Genomic DNA, 24,853 nt, shown 5'->3' on the forward strand with positions numbered 1-24,853 from the left:
ACACCATTCTAAAAACTGCACCCCCCAAAGTACTCAAAACCACGTTCAAGAAGTTTATTAACCCTTCAGGTGCTTCACATGAACAAAAGCAATGTGGAATGAAAAAAAAGCAAAAATTAAATTTTACCTAAAAATGTTGCTCTAACCCAAATTTATTCACTTTTAGAAGAAATAACACAACAAAATGGACCCCAAAACTTGTTCCCCACTTTCTTATGAACGCGCCAATACCCCACATGTGATCAGAAACCTCTGTTTGGACAAATGGGAGGGCTCGGAACAGAAGGAGCAATATTTGAATTTTGGAAAGCAAATTTGGCTGAAATAGATTGCGGGCACCATGTTGCATTTACAGGTCCGCTAAGGTACCTAAACAGAAGAAATCCCTCACAAGTGACACCATTTTGGAAACTAGACCCCTCAAGGATTCTATCTAGGGGTATAGTGAGCATTTTAGATCCACAGGTACTTCACAGATTTTGTTAACGTTACGTTGTCATATTGAAAATTTTAATAATTTTCTCAAAAATGTTGCTTTAGCATCAATTTTCTCACTTTTTCAAGAGGTAATTCCAAAAATTTGACCTCAAGGTTTGTTAACCACTTTTTTATGAGCGCGGTGATACCTCACATGTGGTCTGAAACCTTTGTTTGGACAAATGGGAGGGCTTGGAACGAAAGGGGCAATATTTGAATTTTGGAAAGGAAATTTGGCTGAAAAAGATTGCGGGCACCATGTCACATTTGGAGGACCCCTAAGGTACCTAAACAGCAGAAACCCCGCACAAGTGACCCCATTTTGGAAACTAGGCCCCTCAAGGAATTTATCTAGATGTTTGGTGAGTACCCTGAACCCCCAGGTGCTTCACAGAATTTTATAACGTTGAGCCATGAAAAAAAAAAATAAAATTTTACCACAAAATTGTTATTTCAACCAGGTAGCTTTTTTTTTTACAAGAGTAAAAGGAAAATATTCAGCATAACATTTATTGTGCAATTTCTCCTGAGTTTGGCGATACCTTATATGTGGTGGAAATCAACTGTTTGGGTGCACAGCAGGGCTCGGAAGGGAAGGAGTGCCATTTGACTGCAAAATTGGCTGGAATCAATAGCGGACGCCAGGTTGCATTTGGAGAGCCCCTGAGGTGCCTAAACAGTGGCTGTCCCCCACAAGTGACTCCATTCTGGAAACAAGACACCTCAAGGCTTTTATCTAGGTGTATAGTGAGCAGTTTGAATCCACGAATACTTCACAGATTTTGATAAGCTTAGGTTGCCATATTGAAAATTTTCATTTTTTTCACAAAAATGTTGCTTCAGCATCAAATTTCTCACTTTTTCAAGAGACAACAACAAACCGTGGACCCAACAGGTTGTTATCCAATGTCTTATGAGCACAGGGATACCCCACATGTGGCCAAAAACCTCTGTTTGGATAAATGGGAGGGCTTGGAATGGAAGGAGCACCATTTGAATTCTGGAAAAGTTGAGATAAATTGCGGGCACCATGTCACATTTGCAGGGCCCCTTGGGTACCTATACATTCGAAACCCCCCACAAGTGACTCCATTTTGGAAACTGGATTTTATTCAGGAGTATAGTAGCATTTTGAATCCACAGGTACTTCACAAAAATGTTGCTGTAGCAACAAATGTCTCACTTTTAGGCTATGTGGCCATGATCCAGCGACACGGCGTCTAGTACACAGTGTCAGCCTCCTGCAGAGATGTGAGTGTTGTCCACGGGAGAACGCAGCTGCCCATGCCCACGATTTGGGTTCAGGCCGCTGTGGAGCTCTATGCTACCTGCAGAGAACACTCATCTCCGCAGCATAAATTGACATGCTGAGGCTCGGGAAGCTGCGCCACAGGTCGGTTTATGCTGCGGAGAAGAGAAGTACATTGGGCAAGCACATTGGGCATGGGATTTCTAAAAATCCTTCCACTGTGCTTCTACTGCACAATGCAGCGTTATGGACGCAGGGAAAACACTCTGCGCCCAAAACGCTGCAAATCCCGATTGTGGGCGCACAGCCTAAAATGCTACAATGGATGAATGGATAGATGTCAAACAAATATAACGTCCCACCCCCTGCATATTCTAAGCTGGCGCCCTTTAGTGCCTTTCATGTGGCACTAAAGGGTGCCTAGCCTTGTATTTAGCCCCCCAAAAAATTAATTAAAATAAACGACGTGGGGTCCCCCCTATTTTTGATAGCCAGCTAGGGTAAAGCAGACAGCTGTAGCCTGCAAACCACAGCTGACAGCTTCACCTTGGCTGGTGATCAATTTGGAGGGCTCCCCAGGCGTTTTTTAAAAAAAAAAAAAAACGTGGGGTCCCCCCAAATTAGATCACCAGCCAAGGTGAAGCAGACAGCTGGGGTCTGGTATTCTCAGGGTGGGAAGAGCCATGGTTATTGGACTCTTCCCAGCCTAAAAATAGCAGGCCGCAGCCGCCCCAGAAGTGGCGCATCCATTAGATGCGCCAATCCTGGCGCTTCGCTCCAGCTCATCCCGCGCCCTGGTGCGGTGGCAGACGGGGTAATATATGGGGTTGATACCAGCTGTAATGTCACCTGGCATCAAGCCCTGGGGTTAGTGATGTCACGGCATCTGAACAGATACCCGACATCACTAACCCAGTCAAGAAATAGAAAAAAATAAAGACAAAAAAAAAATTTATTTGAAAAAAAACTCCCCGAAACATTCCTCTTTTACCAATTTATTGTAAATAAATAAATTTCGGTCGCTGTAATCCATTTTTGAGGTCCCACGCCGTCTCTGGATCTTCTAGAATATGGGGGGCACGTTCAGGGAACGTATCCCCCATTTTCTGGAAGAGCAAGCTCTCCATGAGCAGTGTGGGTGCAGTAATCTGAGAATACTGCACTCACACTGCCCCGGTCCAACCTAGGGCAGAGTGACCTGCAGTAACCTCATTCCAGAATATGAGAGGCACGCTCACAGAACGTACCCCCCATTTTCTGGAACAGCAGCCTCTCCATGTGAGGAGTGTGGCTGCAGATCACTGCACTCACCCTCCCCCGGTCCACAGTGGAGCCTGTGCATCAGCGACGTCAGCAGGATCCCTGCTTGCAGGGATCCAGCTGACAGCCGCTGTCTGCGCATGCACCGCCAGCATTCAAGAGAAGGAGGCGGCGTGATCGCGGGGCCGGAGCACCAGCAGACAGGTAACGTATGACCGGGGGCTGGGGGGGGGTGACTGAGGGTGACGGGGGGACCTGGGGACAACTTTCTGCCGCATGTGACGTGTCACATGCGGCAGAAAGAGTAGGATGAATGCGGCCGCCATTTTCCACGCTCCGGAGGGGGGAGGGGGGGAGGGGGGAGGCGGCTCTGGAGAACCGGAGGGGGCTCCGGGGACCAGAGATCTCCGGTGTACCGGAGGAGGGGTCAGGGGGAGGACATTTCCCTCCGATCTGAAATGTTTGATCATTTCAGATCGGAGGGAAATGAATACAGAGCCGGCGGCGGCGGCAGTTTTCAGCGCGCGTCGGCGCCATCTTGGATTTTCCGGAGGGGGGGGTAGGGGTGGTGGGGGGACTCTCCGGTACCGGGGGCTTTGGGGGCACTAGAGGATTATATTTATTTCTCATCTGACATGTTTGATCACGTCAGATGAGAAATAAATCAATTTTACCGGCCATTTTTTTTTTTTTAATGTTGTCGCCGGTATACGGTGTATACCGGCGATCGCATTAACGGGGTCCAAAAAAAACACCCCGATTCATAATCTTGGGGGTCTCAGCTACCTCCGGTAGCTGAAACCCCCGAGATTTTTCGTCACTGGGGGGCGCTACAAGCTTTTTCCGGCCTGACGTCTCAAGACGTCGGAACAGAATAAGTACCCTGTTTTTCCGACGTCTTGAGACGTTAGGCCGTCGCTATGGGGTTAAAAAAGGTGTGCAAAAAACTAGCAATGACGAAGCCGGGTGTGGGCTCCCCAGGACTACCGCCGTTTCGCGTTCAACATGCGCTTCTACAGGTCCAAAAGTCCATGGACTTGTAGAAGCACATGTTGAGCGCGAAACGGCCATAGTTCTGGGGGAGCCCACACCCGGCTTCGCCACTGCTAGTTTTATGCACACCTTTTTGAAATAAATCCAAGGTTTTTATGGATCTCGAAGTGGAGCTGCCCTTTCTAATTTTCTCGTGGATTTCATTGTGAAATTTGATATACACTGAATGTCAAGGTCAAGCCTAGTACATTACATGCCATACGGTGTCATGCATTCCGCTGATGTTAAAAGAATATCATGCAGTATTTTTTTTGTCATTCGACCACGGTATAAGAGAGTTTAGCAGACTGTAATTTGTGGTTAACAAAAAAGAAGGCATACTGACACATAACAGGGACAATCTTTTCACCTCTTTGGGCTAAATGAGGGCCTTTGGATATGTTTAGCATATGTACTGGGACTTCCCCTGCTTACACAGTATGTAAAGATTAAAGACATTCATGTCATGACATTCACTGTTATGACATTCATGCTGCTTTATACACACTTAGGAACCTTTCCACGCCAGGTTTTCACTTATGAGTCCTAGCCATGTTTTTCACAGATGGCACTCGTACCTACGATAGTTTATGGGGTTGTTCATGTGTCTGTGATTTTTTTTTTTTTTTATAAATTTCTTGAGTGATCAATGCAAAGTCAAGCAGACATACATTTAGGTCCATATATATTTGGACACTGACACAAATTTAGTTTTGGTTTTTTTACCTGTTTACTGAAACATAGTCAAGTTATATTATACTAGAAGGTGGCCCGATTCTACGCATCGGGTATTCTAGAATTTACGTATTGTGTAGTTCATGTATGATTTTTGTTATATATATATATATATATATATATATAGATGTTGTTGTGTGTAGTTACCAAGTGTTTGTGTAGGGCGCTGTACATGTTCTGAGTGTCGCGGGGGGTGAGAGCGGTGTTGTATGTGTGTTGCGTGTGTTGCGTTGTTTGTGGAGCGCTGTGTGTCTGTAGCGTTGTGTGTGTGTGTGTGTTGTGCGGTTTGTGTGTGTGTGGTGTGTTTTGGGGGGAGGTATGTTTTGAGCAATGTGTGTGTTGTGCAGCATGTGCGTATATTTGTGTGTGCAGCGTTGTCTGTGTGTGTGGGTGTCTGTGTAGGGCGTTGTTTGTGATTCCTAGTGTGTGTGTGTTGTGCAGTGCGCGTGTGTGTGTGTGTTGGGGGGAGGTGTGCACCTCCCATCGTGCTCCATCCCCCATGCTGCGCACCCCCCATCGTGCTGCATCCCCCATGCTGCGCACTCCCAAACGTGCTCCATCCGCCATGCTGCGCACTCCCAAACGTGGTCCATCCGCCATGCTGCGCACTCCCAAACGTGCTCCATCCGGCATGCTGCGCACTCCCAAACGTGCTCCATCCGCCATGCTGCGCACTCCCAAACGTGCTCCATCCGCCATGCTGCGCACTCCCAAACGTGCTCCATCCGCCATGCTGCGCACTCCCAAACGTGCTCCATCCGCCATGCTGCGCACTCCCAAACGTGGTCCATCCGCCATGCTGCGCACTCCCAAACGTGCTCCATCCGCCATGCTGCGCACTCCCAAACGTGCTCCATCCGCCATACTGCGCACTCCCAAACGTGCTCCATCCGCCATACTGCGCACTCCCCATCGTGCACCATCCGGCATGCTGCGCACTCCCAAACGTGCTCCATCCATCATGCTGCGCACTCCCAAACGTGCTCCATCCGTCATGCTGCGCACTCCCAAACGTGCTCCATCCGCCATGCTGCGCACTCCCAAACGTGCTCCATCCGCCATGCTGCGCACCCCCATCATGCTCCATCCGCTTGGGAGTGCGCAGCATGCCGGATGGTGCACGATGGGGAGTGCGCAGTATGGCGGATGGAGCACGTTTGGGAGTGCGCAGTATGGCGGATGGAGCACGTTTGGGAGTGCGCAGCATGGCGGATGGAGCACGTTTGGGAGTGCGCAGCATGGCGGATGGACCACGTTTGGGAGTGCGCAGCATGGCGGATGGACCACGTTTGGGAGTGTGCAGCATGGCGGATGGAGCACGTTTGGGAGTGCGCAGCATGGCGGATGGAGCACGTTTGGGAGTGCGCAGCATGGCGGATGGAGCATGATGGGGGGTGCGCAGCATGGCGGATGGAGCACGTTTGGGAGTGCGCAGCATGGCGGATGGAGCACTTTTGGGAGTGTGCAGCATGGCGGATAGAGCACGATGGGGAGTGCGCAGCATGGCGGATGGAGCACGTTTGGGAGTGCGCAGCATGGGGGATGGAGCACGTTTGGGAGTGTGCAGCATGGCGGATAGAGCACGATGGGGAGTGCGCAGTATGGCGGATGGAGCACGTTTGGGAGTGCGCAGCATGGCGGATGGAGCACGTTTGGGAGTGTGCAGCATGGCGGATAGAGCACGATGGGGAGTGCGCAGCATGGCGGATGGAGCACGTTTGGGAGTGCGCAGCATGGGGGATGCAGCACGATGGGGAGTGCGCAGTATGGCGGATGGAGCACGTTTGCTCAGCCTCTCTCCTTCCAGCCTCCCTCAGCATCAGCCTCCCCCTCCCAGCCTTCCCCAAGATCAGCCTCTCTGCTCCCAGCCTCCTCCAGCACGCCGTGCTCCTCTGCCGACACTCACCCACACCCGATCGCATCCACTCACCCACACAACCGATCGCATCCACTCACCCACACAACCGATCGCATCCACTCACACACACAACCGATCGCATCCACTCACACACACAACCGATCGCATGCACTCACACACACAACCGATCGCATCCACTCACACACACAACCGATCGCATCCACTCACACACACCCGATCGCATACACTCACACACACAGACACTGACGATATTGCACATACGCGCTGATACTCACAACATCCGGGGATATCACATGCTTCTGGCCATGTGATCCTCCGTCAGGTCCTGGAAGCTCACAGCACAATATCGCCGCCGAGAAGCAAGCGATATCCCAGGATGTTGTGAGTATTTGGATGCGATGTGATGTGTGAGGTATGTGTGAGTGTGATCTCAAGACCTCAAGACCCACCTCTTCCAACAAGCCTACAACCTACAATAGCCCTCAGCCCAGTAGACCACTGCGCAACCAGCTCTGTCCTCACCTATTGTACCATCACCCATTCCCTGTAGACTGTGAGCCCTCGCGGGCAGGGTCCTCTCTCCTCCTATACCAGTCTGTCTTGTACTGTTAATGATTGTTGTACGTATACCCTCTTTCACTTGTAAAGCGCCATGGAATAAATGGCGCTATAATAATAAATAATAATAATAATAATCTGATTTGTGTGTGTGTGCTGTTATGTTATGTATGTTCCGCAGCTGCAGGACCTTGATGTGTGGATGCGATGTGATGTGTGTGTGAGGTGTGTATGAGAGTGAGTGTGAGCCGGTGTACACTGGTAACTATGATACACATCGGGTAACTAAGGGACCTTAGTTACCCGATGTGTATAATGGTTACCAGCTTTCACGGCCTCCGTTAAGATCCCAGCATCGCAAGGTTATGTGTGGCGCTGCCGGGATCCTGACAGAGCCGGTGTAGAAGCAAGCGATATCCCAGCATGTTGTGATGTGTGAGGTGTGTGTGGATGTGATGTGTGGATGTGATGTGTGAGGTGTGTGTGAGAGTGAGTGTGATCTGATGTGTGTGTGTACTCACCTGGGAATCGGAGCCCCGTGTCAGTTAGGCCAGAGCGAGCGTGCATTGCGTGAGGGGGGCGGGGCCTGCAGAGAGCCGGGGCGAGAGGCCAATCCGTGTGGGGGGGCGGGGCCATGGCGAGCCCAGCGGCCAATCAGCTTTGTGTCACCGTAAGGACACAATTTCGGAGCATGACAGACAGACAGATAGACAGACAGACAGACAGAATAAGGCAATTATATATATAGATAATGGACATAAAGTCCTGACTTTTAGCTTTCATTTGAGGGTATCCACATTAAGATTTGATGAAGGCTTTAGGAATTTCAGCTCATTTACATGTGCAACCCTGGTTTTAACCCTAGAACGCGCAAGCAATTCAATCTACCATAGAAAACAAATGACCTAGCAGGCCTGCGAGGCCCCAGGTATGCGTTCTAGGGTTAAAGGGCTCAAAAGTTATTGGACAGTTGACTCTCAGGCTATTTCATGGACTGGTGTGGGCAATTCTGTTGTTATTTCTATCTCAAATAAGCAGATACAAGACCTGGAGTTGATTTGAGGTGCGGTGCTTACATTTTGAAGTTTATTCCGAGAAGCAAACCTGCCGTCAAAGGCGCTTTCAATGCAGGTGAAATAAGCCATTGTTCATCTACGAAAACAGAAAAAAAACATCTGAGAAATTGCCACAATATTAGTAATGACTAAATCTACAGTTTGGTACATCCTGAGAAAGAAAGAAAGCACTGATGACCTCAACAATGCAAAAAGACCTGGACGCCCATGGAAGACAACAGTGGTGGATGATCACAGAAAAATTACCATAGTGAAGAGAAAACCCTTCACAACATCCAACCAAGTGACCAACACTCTCCAGGATGTAGGCGTATCAATATCCAAATCTACCATAAAGAGAAGACTGCATGAAAGAAAATACACAGGGTTTACTGCACGGTGCAAGACACTCAAAAGCCTCAAGAATAAGAAAGCTAGATTAGACTTTGCAAAAAAAAAAAAATCTTAAGAAACCAGCACAGTTCTGGAAGAACATTCATTGAACAGATGAAATCAAGATCAACCTCTACCAGAATGATGGAAAGAAAAAAGTATGGGGAAGGCACGGTACAGCTCATGAGCCAACGCATACCACACCATCTATATAATACAGCAGAGGCTATGTGATGGCCGAGCATACATGGCTGCCAGTGGCACTGGGTCCCTAGTGTCCTAGTGTTCATTGATGATGTGACACAGGAAAGAAGCAGTCGGATGAATTCTTGGGTTTTCAGAGACATACTGTGTGCTCAAATCCAGAGAATGATGCCAAACTGATTGGTCGGCGTTTCATAATACAGATAGGCAATGACCCAAAACATAAAGCCAAGTCAACCCAGGAGTTTACTAAAGCAAATAACTGGAATATGCTTTATTGGTCAAGTCATCACCTGATCTCAACCCAATAGAGCCGTATTTCACTTATTAAAGACTAAACTTCAGACATAAAGGCTCACAAACAATCAGCAACTGAAAACCACTGCAGTAAAAGCCGGCAGACCATTAACAAGGAGTAAACACAGCGTCTGGTGATGTCCATGAGTTCAAGACTTCAGCTGTCATTGCCAACAAAGGGTTTTCAACCAAATATTAGAAATTAACATTTTATTTACAAATATTTAATTTGTCTAATTACTTCTGAGCCTCTGAAATGAAGGGATTGGGTTTAACCAATGCTTTAGTTCCTCACATTTTTATGCAATAATTTTTTTTTTCAACCTCCTGAATTTAAAGCTGAAAGTCTGAACTCCAACCGCATCTGAATTGTTTTGTTCAAAATCCATTGTGGTACAGTACAGAACAAAAATGTGAAAAATGTTGTCTCTGTCCAAATATATATGGACCTAGCTGTATCTCGTGCTGATCCGAGTGATCCGATCAAACTTGACAGTGAAAGTTTATAGGTTCATGAAGAAAAATTGGACAAAATGCCATCTAAGGCTATGTGCGCACGCTGCTGATTTTACTGCGCATTTGCCACAGAAAATGTGTCTAACATTTGTGCAGTCATTCCTCAACAAAACTTCTGGGTATAAAAAAAAATGCTGTGCACACACTGTTTTTTTTTATACCTGCGGATTTACCTGCGGAATTTCCGCTGCGGAATTAATGTGCATGTCACTTCTTTTCTACAGGTACCTGCGGTTTTTGCCATAGATAATGGTAAAAAACAGCAGGGACCAACATGCGTAAAATCCACAGCCAAAATCGCGGCAAAAACGCGGGTGCGGTATTCTGCCAGAGGGTGTGGATTTTTCTTAAGGAAAGTCCATTTTCTAGTGCACACATAGCCTAATTGCTGTCTGTTGTTCATAGACTGATAGGAAAAGTTAGAAAAACATTTATTTTTTTTCTCATCAGAGAAAATCTAATGAAACTCTGATCGAAAACATTGATGATACTGTCCATGAGCCCATAGGGAAAAGCCTGTTGGACTAAAGGATTGGGCAGGGATAAACCTGTGGTCAAAGTCACTTCTCAATAAATTGTAACATATCACATGGATATATCATTCAAATACCTAATGTAATACCTAATATATCAGAACCTTTGGGAAAAGGATTTGTTTTTCCCATTTTCTAAGACTTTTCTTTCATCATTTCAGCTATACGAGACCTTGTTTTCTTGTAGGGCGATTTGTAGTTTTTATCGGAACATTTTGCCTTTCTAATTTTTTGAAAGTGGGTTGAGCCAAAAATAAAATTCTGACTTTTTTTTTTCTTTTCTTTATGGCATGTATCACATGGGTTAAATAATTTTATAGTTTGAATGATCTTACTTTTACAGAAATGCAGTAGCAAACGTTCCAACACTTTAGTATGGCAGTAAATTACTGACTCCTAAGAAGCCCAGCCACAGGATTTCTTCGGAATGCAAACTTGGAATATGGCCACAAAGGCAACATCAGCACCTCATCATCAAGTTAGTGCTTTCCCTGATCGAACCACTTGAATGCTGCTGACAGCGATTGACAGCATCATCTAAAGGGGGTTTTACACGCAACGATATCGCTAACGAGATGTCGTTGGGGTCACGGAATTTGTGATGCACATCCGGCATCGTTAGCGACGTCGTTGCGTGTGACATGTACGAACGATTGCTAACTATCAAAAATACTCACCATATCGTTGATCATTTTTTAATCCAATCAATTTTTATTGTAGGAAGTTACATTACAAAAAGGAGAAATTCAGGTATCATTGGCAATAATACACAAAGAGGACAACGCTGTAACATGTGGTAGTATCCTCTTTGATTATGATTCACATTTCCTGTCACACCACCACCAATCATGTCTGATGCAAGTTGCAACTTTGTTAGGTTAATCAATACCCAATACGTATAGAGTCAACCTACCAATTTACTCTTTAATCCTCAAAACGAGGGATCCAAACAACCAGAACCAGAGAGTAAGAAAGGAAGATAAGAAAAGGGAGGGGAGAGAGAGGTGGGGGAGATGGGGAGAACCATGGATGGTTGCAAGGCAGCAACCAGGGAGGGGGGAGGGAGGGAATTGGATGGCGTTTCGGGGTAGCCCGAGCAGTAACAACAACAGAGATTTAAACACCTTGAATATTGACATGTGGTATGGGTGAACTCCCTGCGTAACACTCTCTTTGACCCAATTTGACCCGTTTTTTAATTATCAACAGTTTGCCCTGGAAACAGATGCCTGACAGGGGATGCATATACAAAGTTTAGCCACGTGTTCCAAATCTGAAGTATTTTGTTTTTGGCGCGGATGGAGTGAGCCAGACAGAACTCGTATTGGCATTGGAGATTAATTCGGTTATATAGTTCAACTAATGTAGGCATCTTTGGGGATTTCCAGTGCAAACCTATGCAATATCTGGCAGCTACTAGAATGTGAACTAATAAACCCCTGGATTCCCAAGAGAACTCCTCTATACCCACGTTTAGCACTGCCATAGCCGGATTCGGATTAATACGATTGCCTGTCAGCTCACCCATCAGGCCAAACACCTCCAACCAGAACGAGAAAACCTTGGGACAAGCCCACCAGCAGTGACCAAGAGTACCCCTTTGGAGGCAGCCCTTCCAACAATGTGGCGAATAATTTGGGAGGAACTGTGCTAAGTTGGCTGGGGACCGACACCATCGCAGGTGTACTTTTTTCAGTTGCTCCAGATGATTTATACACTTGAAATATTTTTGGATATTTGCTGATGCCGAGTGCCAGTTTGAAGGAGAGGTAGAGACACTCAACTCCACGTCCCATTTATTCATATAAGGAGATTTTTGCTCTTCGGGGGGGTTATTGAGCCATTTGTATGTCGAGGAGATACCTTTGGATTTAATTATCTTTTTAAATACCAAAGCCTTTGTTGTAGGTAACAGAGGCTTTGACTTTGGAGGAAATTTAGAGGCCAGAAAATGACTAATCTGGATGTGTTGTAACAGCCCTTTAAAGAGGGGTGTTCCCGTACTATTTCATTAAAGGGGTTAACACCCAAATCAGAGTATAGATCCGCCAGCACTGTAATGCCCGTTCCCTCCCACCTGGCCAGATTCAAAAAGAGGATTTGAGATTCCAACGACTTGAGGAAGCCCTCAGCGTTTTCAGCAGAGATTGCATTGTTTCCTCTGTCAGAGGAATGCCTGTGCAGCCTCTCAAGCAGCCTGTATCTCCTTGTGAGGAGTGGGAAGAAGCCGAGTGGGAAGCCATCTTGCTTGGTGAGGAGAGATCCCTATCCAGGGGGTAGAAGTCTGTCAGTTTGGCTGGAGTGCCAGTTTTTTTAGGTCTCCCCTTAGGCATAGCTGGGGGCTGGGGTTACTCACACCTCCTGTAGCTGGTAATCCTGTTATCTGTGAGCTGATAAGAGCCGGTTTATCCTGCTGTCAGCACAGAGCTCTCCTTCAAGCAGCCGTCGCCATCAGCGTGCAGGCCACGCCCCCCACCATATCGTTGATCATTTTCACGTCGTTCTAATCTCAAATATCGTTGCTGCTGTGCAGGTACAGTGTTGTTCGTCATTCCTGCGGCAGCACACATCGCTATGTGTGTCACCGCAGGAATAAGGAACAACATCCTACCAGCGACTGCCGGCAATGAGGAAGTAAGCAGGTGGGTGGGATATTCCGGCTGCTCATCTCTGCCCCTCCGCTTCTATTGGTCGGCCGCTTAGTGACACAGCTGTGACGCCGAATGAACCTCCCCCTTAGAAAGGAGGCGGTTCGCTGGCCACAGCGACTTTCTAGGCAGGTAAGTATGTGTGACGGATCCTTGCCATGTTGTGCGCTACGGGCAGCAATTTGCCCGTGACACACAACCGACGGGGGCGGGTGCTTTCCGATGTCGCTGTGTGTAAAGTGGCCTTAAGAGGTTAAACAGCATTGATCAAATTTAGCGCTAATCAGTGCTCTTAGAAGCCTATGCCAGCTGTTTTACACAGCCAACACATAAATACACCCTAATCCAGCCTACTCCATAAATACACCCCAACCTCCATGGTATATATATATATATGTTAAATGATGGGAAAAGATTAAGATAAATTCACTTCTGCATGTAAGGCATTATCTTATAGTGACATAGATTTCCATTAGTTACTCTGTGATCCCCTGTTATGTTATTTTCCTTCCAGATGTATAATTGCCTTCCTGCTGGTGAGTTTCAGCTGATTAGACAAACCTTGCTGATCTTCTTCCAGGACATGCATATTCGGGTAAGTAAACATTTTGATGTGGACTTTGATTATTTTTACCATTTATTAGACTTGGGTACAAATAATATACGGTAATTCCATATTTTACTTTACTGTATAAATCTATATTCACATCAGCGTCTCCAATCCTGTAATTCTGCAGAACAACAAAATTAATAGAATTTCTAGATCCATCACATAACTGACAACAATGGCACCCAATGGACCATATGGACTGCAATTGTGTCTATTGAGAGTTCACTATGGACTCTGTCATTTTACCAGCCAAAATAGTGCCGCATCCTTCTGTTTTGGATTTGGGTTTTTTTTCTGCTTTCTTTTTCCTAGATCTGTAATATAGGCTTCTGATACGAACAAAGCCACATATACTGGATACTGTCATGATGTGTTACACAAAACTTAAAGGGAACCTGTCACATGGAAAAATGCTATTAATCTGCAAATATGGGGTAAATCTGCAGGTTAATAGCATTCTGAACCTGCCTGGTGCCTGCACATTAGTCCACCACTGTCAGGAAGAAAAGATGCCCCCAAGCATTAACTGACAGCTTCCTATAATGCTAAGCAGCTGTCAATCAGTGTGGGGGGCGCGGTTACAGCTGCTGCTCTCCATATACAGAGCGGTGACTGAAACCATGCCAACGCCGCCCCGTGACTGAAACCCAAACGCTGCCAGGAATATTAAAGTTATTTTCCTCCTGGCAGCAAAGTCTAATGTGCAGGCGCTGGGCAGGTTTAGAATGCTATTAACCTGCAGATTAACCCCATGTCTGTGGGTTAATAACATTTTTCCATTTTCAGGTTCCCTTTAAAGACTTTTTTTTTATACAATTACTAAGCTGATAAGGGATTTCTTTTTCTGTTGTCACTTATGCATTTTACCATTCTTTATTTCTTTGTCATTTTATCTTTTAGGTTTCTATTTTCTTAAAAGATAAAGTACAAAACTCTAATGGACGGTTTGTTCTTCCAACATCTGGTCCTGTTCCTTGGGGCACTGAGGTGCCTGGACTCATCAGGTGAGTTCTGACTCATATTTTCTAGTTCGCATCTGGCTTTTATTTTCTTTGCAAATAAAGAAAAGGAACCCGGCACTCTTAAATTCACAAGAAGTATAGGTTTTAATGGAAATTGCAATCCATAAACAAAAATGTGTAACTTTTCAGTCAAAAAGACCTTCTTCAGACGGATTGTAAACAGGAAACTATATGAAATAGCGCTGATAGGGTAAGGGATGGATGCCCAGGTGAATGGCACTCTGTATACTTTAATAAGCTCTCATAGAAATAGATGAATTGGCTGTCACATATACTGATATCGTTTCATTCACATTTGCACGGGACTCCTGTTCTTCTGATGGATGGAGGTTCCCAGGGGTCATACATCAACATTGGCGATAAATGTTATTTGTAGGATAACAACAATAAAAAGTACCGTATTTTTCGCTTTATAAGACGCACCGGAATATAAGACGCACCCCAAACTTAGACATAAAAAAAGGTAAAAAAAAGAAAAATGGGGTCCGTCTTATACTCCGGTGTTCTCTTACCGGAGGGGGGCAGCAGTGGTGGTGAAGCGGGGTCACAGGAGGCACAGGTTGTGCTGGCAGGCGCGGCAGGTCAGTGGCAGCGGGGTCCGTGGTTGCAGGTGCCGTGGCGTCCGTGGTTGCAGGCGCGGTGGCAGGATCCGTGGGGTCCGTGGTGGCGGCAGCAGCCGTGGCGGGTGAGCCGTGCAGCAGGCCGGTGCAGTGAGTGTCCGCGGTCCCGGTTCAGTGGTGGCAGCGGCGGCGACTGCTCAGTGGTGGGAGTGGCGGCGACGGCTCAGTGGTGGGAGCGGCGGCAACTGCTCAGTGGTGGCAGCGGCAGGGACTGCTCAGTGGTGGAGTGTGTCCGCGGTCCCGGTTCAGTGGTGGCAGCGGCGGCGACGGCTCAGTGGTGGGAGCAGCGGCGACGGCTCGGTGGTGGGAGCGGCGGCGACGGCTCAGTGGTGGAGTGTGTCCGCGGTCCCGATTCAAGTAATGGCGCCCGGAGCGACGCATGCGCAGATGGAGCTCTCATCCAAGGGCTCCATCTGCGCACGCGCTGACTCCCGGAGCAGCGCGTGCGCAGATGGAGCTCTCATCCAAGAGCTCCACCGGCGCCATCATTTGAAAGTGGGACCGCGGACAACTGGTAAGCTGCACAGCCGCCCGCCCCGCATGCACAGAGTGGCAGCCAGCAGGCTGCCCGCCCACCCTGCGTACAAGCTGCCGGGTACCTGTGCTTGCGTGCGGTGGCAGCCGGGTACCCATGGCTGTGTGCGGGCGGCAGCTGGGTGACTGTGTGAGGGCGGCAGCCGGGTACCTGTGTGAGGGCGGCAGCCGGCTGCCGCCCGCACGGGCACCCAACTGCCGCTCGCACACAGCACCCGGCTGCAGCCCGCACACAGCCATGGGTACCCGTCTGCCACCGCATGCAAGCACAGGTACCCGGCTGCCGACCCCACACAGCACCCGCTGCCGCCCGCACACAGCCACGGGTACCCGGCTGCCGCTGCACGCAAGTACAGGTACCCGGCCGCTTGCATGCAGCCACAGGCACCTGGCCGCCCGATCGCCTCAGACAGGAACCCCCCCCCCCGGTACCGCTTTATAAGACGTACCCCCCATTTTCCTCCCAAAATTTGGGGAGGAAAAGTGCGTTATAAAGCGAAAAATACGGTAACTGTCGTTTTAACCCTTATCTCATAAATCAGTAGTACACATCAGATATATTACAAAGTTTCATATTTTCATCAGAGAATTCTGCTTCTTTTTTTACCTGAACTGATCATTCATTTTTAAAATTCTCAATTCATGGGTAAAATGTTTATTCAGAGAAGATAAATTGTTACATTGCGGATATAGGAGATGTCACATCTCCACCAGGGTTCCAGTGGCTCCGGTGGTTAGAGTCGCCGCACATTCACCAAGCTTGGTCTGGCTGGAACTTGAAGTACTGCTGACTGTAGGGGTGAGTGCCTTCCAGCTAGTAGCAGCTCCTACTTCAGCCTATGGGAAGGCACTACACCCTTTTTATATCCTTCAGTGTCACAAGTTCCTTGCCAGAGATAGTCTTGTGTTGCTTTGAGTCACATCCTTCCTGGTACTGTGCACCTTGCTTTATGTCTCGTATGAACTCGGCTTTGTTTATTGACGTCCCTCCTGTCTGCTGTTTTGTACCTCACCTGACATCTTGGTTTGACCTTGGCCTGTTTTACGGACATTCCTCCTGCTTGCTGTTTTGTACCTCGCCTGACATCTCGGTTTGACCTCGGCCTGTCAACTATCCCCATCTCTGGACTGCAGCCTACCATAGACAGTGAACCCCTGGACCCTGCAGTAATTCCAGATCCCTTGTATAAGGGTTAAAGTGTTTCGGGGTACCTCGGGGTCCTGCTTTGTGGGTGGCTTGCCGTTACAGGAGATGACGCTTACTACTGAGATTCTATGTAGATGATAGAAGGAGGAGGGAGGAGCACTGCCTGGGACAGGGAGGGGCTCTGCCTGGGACAGGGAGGGGCTCTGCCTGGGATGGGGAGGAGCTCTGCCTGGGATGGAGAGGCGATTTTCCTCGGACAGGGAGTATTGCCTTGGATGGGGAGGAGCTCTGCCTGGAACGGGGAGGAGCACTTCTTGGGATGGGGAGGAGAGCTGCCTGGGATGGGTAGGAGATCTGCCTTGGACAGGGAGTATTGCCTGGGATGGGGAGGAGCTCTGCCTGGGATGGCGAGGAGCTCTGCCTGGGATGCGTAGAAGATCTGCCTTGGACAGGGAGTATTGCCTGGGACGGGGAGGAGCTCGGCCTGGGATGGGGAGGAGCTCTGCCTGGGATGGGGAGGAGCTCTGCCTGGGATGGGGAGGAGCACTGCCTGGGATGGGGAGGAGATCTGCCTTGGACAGGGAATATTGCCTGGGACGGGGAGGAGCTCTGCCTGTAGCTTCTCCCTTCCTCTCATGCCATCTCTTCTCTCAGTAATGGGAATGTCTGTATTCACTGGAAGCAAATTTTACCCATGAACTAAAAAAAAAATAATACTGAAAGGTCAGTCCAGGAGGAGGAAAATGCAGATTTTTTGATGAGATATATTACACAGTTTATTATTTTCATGTGTGCTATTACTATGTCATTAAAAATGTAAATAAAATAACAATTGAACTTCCCATTACTTCCCTCTTTCGTTTACCTGTTTTCTGACACTAGGATATTCAGCTTTAAAGGAGAGGAGGTGAAGAGAGTGGAGTTTCAGAACGGTGGCAATTACGTCAGTCCACTGCGGGAAGGGTCTTATGATCTTTTTGGTGACCACGTTCTCAAACTAGGAACAAATATGTAAGTATCTGTTTGCATAGCTGCTGTACTTTACTGTAATTGATAGAAAATTAAAAATATTAATGTTAAAGAAACCATTAAATTCCAGTTGTGTAAAATCAAGTTTAATCTGAACTGTGACAGGTACAGTGTAAGCCGCTCTGTGGAGACTCACATGTCGGGAACCTTAAAAAGTTCTGCATCTCACGCCAAGGTAATATGATTTCATATAGCTTTAACAGGAGTAATCTCAGAGGCTACATACAGCTATGTCATGTCTATGTTTGCATGGATGTTTATCTTAATTTGGTCTTCAATAGGAGAATGTAGTACCAAATCCTCTGGCTAAAGAAGAGCTGAATCTCCTTGCCCAGCTTCTAGGTGGATTGGAGCTAAAAAAGCCCTCTAGCACTGACCACAGCTTCCGACTTAACTTATTTATGAATGACGAGGAAGAAGAGTAAGTGCGAACTTCAACCTTTTACTCGTTTGTACAGCAATAATGTGGGGGAAGCTTCAGCCCCCTAGCTCAACATTTTTACCCCATCACCCTGTAATTAAAGGGAATCTGTCAGCAGATTTGGGACCTATAAGCTGCAGCTACCACCAGTGGGCTTTTATATACAGCATTCTAACATGCTGTATATAAGAGCCCAGGCCGCTGTGTAGAACATAAAAATCACTTTGTAATACTTTCCTAAACAGTCGCTGCGCTGGAGTTGGGTCATATGGGTGTCTCCAGTGCCGGCGCCTCCTCTTTCGGCCATCTTCGTCTTTCTTCTGAAGCCTGTGTGCATAACTCATCCCACGTCATACACACTCGCCGATCCTGCGCAGGCGCACTACAATGCTTTGATCTGCTTATGGAAGCTTTCTGCCTATGCACAGTTGAAAGCTGCTAATCAGTGGTGTGGGCGAGGGTATACACAGCTCAGCATTCCAGATAACTGCTAGATCTTCAGCAGATCAAACACTGATTTTATGAAAATTGCAACAAACAGCCCAGTAAGTGACACATCGCTGGAATCAGGGTGTCTGTGTCTACATCATGCTGCTCTCAGGTGGGGTAGAGAAAATTGATGGTAGATTCCCTTTAAGAATGGATTGTAAGCACATGAAGCATGGACAAATTCAATTTGTACACTTCTGAAACCTTATTTGTAGATTTTATCAGTGATAACATTTTTTTTTTTCTTTTATAACCAGACAAGCGGCGCTTACAAGGCCAGAAGAGCTTTCTTATAAAGTTATCAACATTCAAGCCAGCGAAGTAAGTGAAGTGTTAATTCACCATCCTGTAATTACTGTCTTGGCCTCTGGAGAACCAGGTGTATTCCCAAGACGGATGCCATCTGATTTTTTTTTCCTACACAGCAAGCGCCATCCTCCGCAAAAGTGTCATTTTGCGTATCATTTTATTTACAGACAATATTCTTATTACAGCATCCAACTATCACAAATGATATAAAGTGTAATGTAATAATCAGATGTGAGGGATTGAGGAACTGGGAGGGAGCATGGTGGGCAGAGATTGAGTTTACTCTTTCTGGTGGATTATATGGCCATTTCTTTGTCGCTCCATTGGGAGACCCAGACAATTGGGTGTATAGCTACTGCCTCCGGAGGCCACACAAAGTATTACACTTTAAAAAGTGTAACCCCTCCCCTCTGCCTATACACCCTCCCGTGCATCACGGGCCCGTCAGTTTTTATGCTTTGTGTTGAAGGAGGCACACATGCACACAAGCTCCACATTTTAGTCAGCAGCAGCTGCTGATTGTATCGGATGGAAGAAAAGAGGGCCCCCACAGGGCCCCCGGCATGCTCCCTTCTCACCCCACTGAGTCGGCGGTGCTGTTAAGGTTGAGGTACCCATTGCGGGTACAGAGGCTGGAGCCCACATGCCGTTTTCCTTCCCCATCCCTTAGGGGCTCTGGGAGAAGTGGGATCCTAACCGGTCATCCAGGCACTGGGACCGGGCTCCATCCGCAGCCCCTGGGGGAATCTGACGGACAGGAGACTGGATATCATCAGGGACAGGGCCCTGCATCCATAAGGTACTCTGTGTCCCCTTAGGGGACGGTACATGCAGCGCCTGTATTACAGACGCCGCAGCGGCTCCTGTGTGGTTTCTGAGACCGGGACTACCGCGCCGACCGCGCCTGTTGGCCGGCCGCGCTTTTAACTTTAGTCCCCGGCTTTTGCGGCCTAGTACCATATACTCCCGCCCCCGGGCCTGCCAGTCAGGGGTAAGGGCGGGACGGCCGACTGGACGTCGGCAGTGAGGGCTGGAGCATACTTTGGTATCCTCCTCCCCCCTCACTGAACACTGTGGGGCACTAGTTTCCCGCACTTTATGAGGCACGCCCACGGCTCCATCCTCCCCTCAGAACGCTGGCAGCCATTGTTATAATCACTTCTGCCGGTGGGGGATTTCAGAACGGACTCTGACAGTTCTAGGAGAAGTGGGATCCTAACCGGTCGCCGGTCACTGGGACCGGGCTCCCTCCGCAGCCCCTGGGGGAATCTGACGGACAGGAGGCTGGATATCATCAGGGACAGGGCCCTGCATCCATGAGGTACTCTGTGTCCCCTTAGGGACGGTGCATGCAGCGCCTGTGTTACAGACGCCGCAGCGGCTGCTGTGCGGTTTGTGAGCCGGGACTAACGCGCCGACCGCGCCTGCTGGCCGGCCGCGCTTTTAACTTTAGTCCCCGGCTTTTGCGGCCTAGTACTGTACTCCCACCCCTGGGCCTGCCAGTCAGGGGTAAGAGCGGGACGGCCGACTGGACGTCGGCAGTGAGGGCTGGAGCATGCTGTGGTATCCTCCTCCCCCCTCACTGAGCACTGTGGGGCACCAGATGCCCGCACTTTATTAGGCACTCCCACGGCTCCATCCTCCCCTCAGAACGCTGGCAGCCATTGTTATGATCATTTCTGCCGGTGGGGGATTTCAGACCGGGCTCCGCAGTTCTGGGAGAAGTGGGATCCTAACCGGTCGCCGGTCACTGGGACCGGGCTCCCTCCGCAGCCCCTGCATCCATGAGGTACTCTGTGTCCCCTTAGGGACGGTGCATGCAGCGCCTGTGTTTCAGACGCCGCAGCGGCTGCTGTGTGGTTTGTGAGCCGGGACTACCGCGCCGCCCGCGCCTGTTGGCCGGCCGCGCTTTTAACTTTAGTCCCCGGCTTTTGCGGCCTAGTACATGTACTCCCGCCCCCGGGCCTGCCAGTCAGGGGTAAGAGCGGGACGGCCGACTGGTCGGCAGTGAGGGCTGGAGCATGCTTTGGTATCCTCCTCCCCCCTCACTGAGCACTGTGGGGCACCAGATGCCCGCACTTTATTAGGCACTCCCACGGCTCCCTCCTCCCCTCAGATCGCTGGCAGCCATTGTTATAATTACTTCTGCCGGTGGAGGATTTCAGACAGAGCTCTGCAGCTCTGGGAGTCCCAGGTAGGGAATCTGGTGGACACACCACCGCTTGGGGCGGTTGGTAAGCCACACCAGTTGTCAGATGCTGGACCCCCTTGGGTGCCGTAGTGTGTATATATATATATATATATATATATATATATTGTATACATTTTCTCTATTCGGCAGCATTATTTGCTTTTGGCTATATCTCTAAGAGGAGACAACAGCATGTCGTCCGCAGAAAGCAAGGGTGCCAAGGCACAGGCTTATTTTGCGACCTGTACCTCTTGTGCGACTATGTTACCTGCAGGTTCCACCTACCCTCATTGTGACAATGCTAGGCCCCTGTGGCACTCACTTAGCCGGAGCCTCCGGCACTGGTGGGACCCTCGGCTCAGGTGGTACTGCCGGTTTCCACTGCACAGATGGAAGGGACAGAGTTTACAATTTTGACTGAGAAACGCTCTGAGTCGCTTCACATTCCATGGCTCAGTCTATGGACAGATGGTCTGCTAAGATACTAGAAGCTTGGCAGTCCAGATCAATAACACAGGACCAGGGCACTGTGAGTTCACCAGGCCCCTCTCGGTCGGTTCAGCAAAGGGCTCCTGGGGTGGCACCCAGATCCCACGGTGAGAACTCCGACACGGACCGCAGTCTCAGACAGGCTAAGCGGGCTTGCTGGGAACCTTCCCCGGCTGCATCACGCGGTTCGGGGTCTCAGCATGAGGACCCTCTGGAGGATGAAGCGGAGGTCGCAGCTCAGGGCTCTGATCCTGACGTTGCTCTCAATCTAGATACACCTGAAGGGGACGCCATAGTAAATGACCTTATAAAGTCCATCAACCAGGTGCTAGTCCTTCTCCCCCAACTCCACCTATAGAGGAGTCGGCTTCACAGTAGGAGAAACACCAGTTTAGGTTTCCCAAACGTACCCGGAGTGCGTTTTTTCGATCACTCTAACTTCAGAGATGCTGTCCAGAAGCACAGAGCATTTCCGGACAAGCGCTTACTAAGCGCCTTAATGACACACGTTACCCTTTCCCCCCTGACGTAGTTAAGGGTTGGGCTCAGTGTCTCAAGGTGGATCCTCCAGTCTCCAGACTGGCGGCTAGATCCGTGGTATTAGTGGCAGATGGTTCATCGCTCAAGGATGACACTGACAGGCAAATAGAGCTCATGATGAAATCCATCTATGAAGCCATAGGCGCGTCTTTTGCTCCGGTCTTCGCAGTCGAGTGGGCACTCCAAGCTATCATCAGCTTGTCTGTCTGAGACTAATGCGGTCGCACGTACCTCTGCCCCGCAGGTTGTGTCTTTGACTTCTCAGGCGTCGGCTTTTTCGTCCTACGCCATGGACGCCGTCCTGGACTCTGCGAGCCGTACAGCGGTAGCATCCGCCAATTCAATGGCAGTCCGCAGGGCTATGTGGCTACGCGACTGGAAGGCAGACTCTGCTTCCAAGAAGTTCTTAACCGGTTTGCCATTTTCTGGCGACCGTTTGTTTGGCGAGCAATTGGATGAAAAGCCGATGAGTGAGAGACATTCCGTCTCACGGTTACAGGATAGAGCTCAGCTCTCATCCTCCGACTTGTCTCTGCAAATGGAGTTGTGATCCCCGTTCCGCTTCAAGAACGTGGTCGCGGTCTTTACTCCAACTTGTTCGGGGTACCAAAAAAGGACGGATCATTCCGGTCCGTTTCCGGGCCTCATTCTGCTCAACAGACACGTGAGAACCTGACGGTTTCGAATGGAATCTCTCCGCTCAGTCATCGCTTCGATGTCCCAGGGAGTCTTCCTAGCATCAATCGACTTCAGGGATGCTTATCTCCATGTGCCGATTACACCAGAGCATCAACGCTCCCGGTGTTTCCCCATCCGGGTCGAACACTTTCAGCTTGTGACTCGGCCTTTCAGCCTGGCGACAGTCCCACGGGTCTTCGCCAAGGTCATGGCATCAGTGGCGATGAGCCTACACTCTCAGGGACACTCGGTGATCCCTTACTTAGACGATCTCCTAAGTCAAGGCACCCTCCCGGGTGGCATATCAACACAGCCTGAACATTCTTTTGGAGACTCTCCAGAGGTTCGGGTGGATCATCAATTTCCCAAAGTAAAAATTGACACCGACCCAATTCACTGACTTACCTCGGGATGGAGTTCATTCTCTCTCAGAGATAGTGAAGCTTCCGCTGGACAAACAGCGTTCACTGCAGACAGGGGTGCACTTTCTCCTTCGGGGCCAGTCTCACCCCTTGAGGCGCCTCATGCGCTTCCTAGGGAAGATGGTGGCAGCAATAGAGACACTTCCCCTTGCGCAGTTTCATCTGCGTCCACTCCAATGGCACATTCTCCGCAAATGGGACAGGAGGTCGACGTCCCTAGACAGGAACGTCTCTCTTTCACTGGCAGACAAAACCTCTCCTCAGTGATGGCTTCTTCCCACTTCTTGGTCGAAAGAAAGGTCCTTCCTGCTCACATCCTGGGCTATGGTCAAGACGGACGAGAGTTTGTCAGGGTGGACAGCAGTCTTCCTCCACCACAGGGCTCAGGGAACCTGAACTCTGACAGAGTCCTCCCTTCAGCTCAATGTTCTGGAGATAAGGGCAGTGTAGCTAGCCCTAAAGTCGTTCCAGCGATGGCTGGACGGCAGGCAGATCCGGATACAGTCGGACGCCGCCACGGCGGTCGCGTACATCATCCACCAGCACAGAGCGCTGGCGGCGGACGCATCAGTTCAAGGCTGGTCGCAATTTCGACTGACTTATGTATTTCCTCCTCTGGCGCTGCTGCCCAGAGTGTTACTCAAGATCGGGTCCGACTGCCGCCGCGCCTTCCTCGTCGCTCCAGACTGGCCGAGGAGGTCGTGATACCTGGATCTGTGGCACCTCACGGTGGGTCGACCGTGGGCACTCCCGGACCGACCAGACTGGCTGTTTCAAGGGCCATTTTCCATCTGGATTCTGCGGTCTTCAACCTGACTGGGTGGCCATTGAGTCCTGGCTCTTAGCGTTCTCAGAGTTATCTCTATCACGCCTTTCACAGAAGGTGGTCTTCCTAGTAGCAGGCTCATCACTTCAGAGAGTGTCTGAGCTAGCAGCGCTGTCATGCAAGCCCCATTCCTGGTGTTTCGCCAGGATGAAGTGGTTCTGCGTCCGGTCCCGGAATTCCTACTTAAGGTGGTATCCTCCTTTTCTTCTCAATCAGGATATCTCCTTACCTTCTTTTGGATCCAGTTCACAATTGTGAAAAGGATTGCACTTGTTAGATCTCGGGAGAGCACTCCGGCTCTTCTTTTCGCACACTGCGCCCCCGCGCCGTTCTGATGCGCTCTTTGTCCTGGTCACTGGCCAGCATAAGAGGTCGCAGGCTGCCAAGTCAACCTTGGCTCGGTGGATCAAGGAACTGACCCTTGAAGCCTACCGTTCTTCTGGGCTTCCGATTCCTTTAGAGCTGAAAGCCCATTCTACCAGAGCCGCAGACGCATCCTGGGCATTGCGTCACCAGGCTACGGCTCAGCAGGTGTGTCAGCACTACCTGGTCGAGTCTGCACACTTTCACGAAACACTATCGGGTTCATGCCTATGCTGTGGCAAATGCCATCCTAGGTAGGAGAGTCCTTCAGGAGGCGGTTGCTCACCTGTAAGAGAGGGCCGTTTTTTCGGCTCTTTTTATCGAGGT

At 49.3% G+C, this 24,853-nt stretch overlaps 1 protein-coding gene across 3 annotated transcripts in view; it reads left to right on the forward strand.

Annotated features, from left to right (window-relative positions):
• The window catches only part of OSCP1 (organic solute carrier partner 1), a 50,000-nt gene that overhangs the window by 24,054 nt on the left and 1,093 nt on the right, over positions 1-24,853 (forward strand). For all 3 annotated transcript variants that reach the window (XM_075334068.1, XM_075334070.1, XM_075334069.1), the window contains 6 exons: positions 13,351-13,431; positions 14,347-14,450; positions 17,652-17,780; positions 17,904-17,973; positions 18,080-18,219; positions 18,966-19,029. In XM_075334068.1, the coding sequence (XP_075190183.1) occupies positions 13,351-13,431; positions 14,347-14,450; positions 17,652-17,780; positions 17,904-17,973; positions 18,080-18,219; positions 18,966-19,029 (588 nt within the window). The remainder of the gene's footprint in view (positions 1-13,350; positions 13,432-14,346; positions 14,451-17,651; positions 17,781-17,903; positions 17,974-18,079; positions 18,220-18,965; positions 19,030-24,853) is intronic.

This window comes from Anomaloglossus baeobatrachus, chromosome 2 (assembly GCF_048569485.1).
Source record: "Anomaloglossus baeobatrachus isolate aAnoBae1 chromosome 2, aAnoBae1.hap1, whole genome shotgun sequence".
In the NCBI taxonomy this organism is placed as follows: Eukaryota; Metazoa; Chordata; class Amphibia; order Anura; family Aromobatidae; genus Anomaloglossus; species Anomaloglossus baeobatrachus.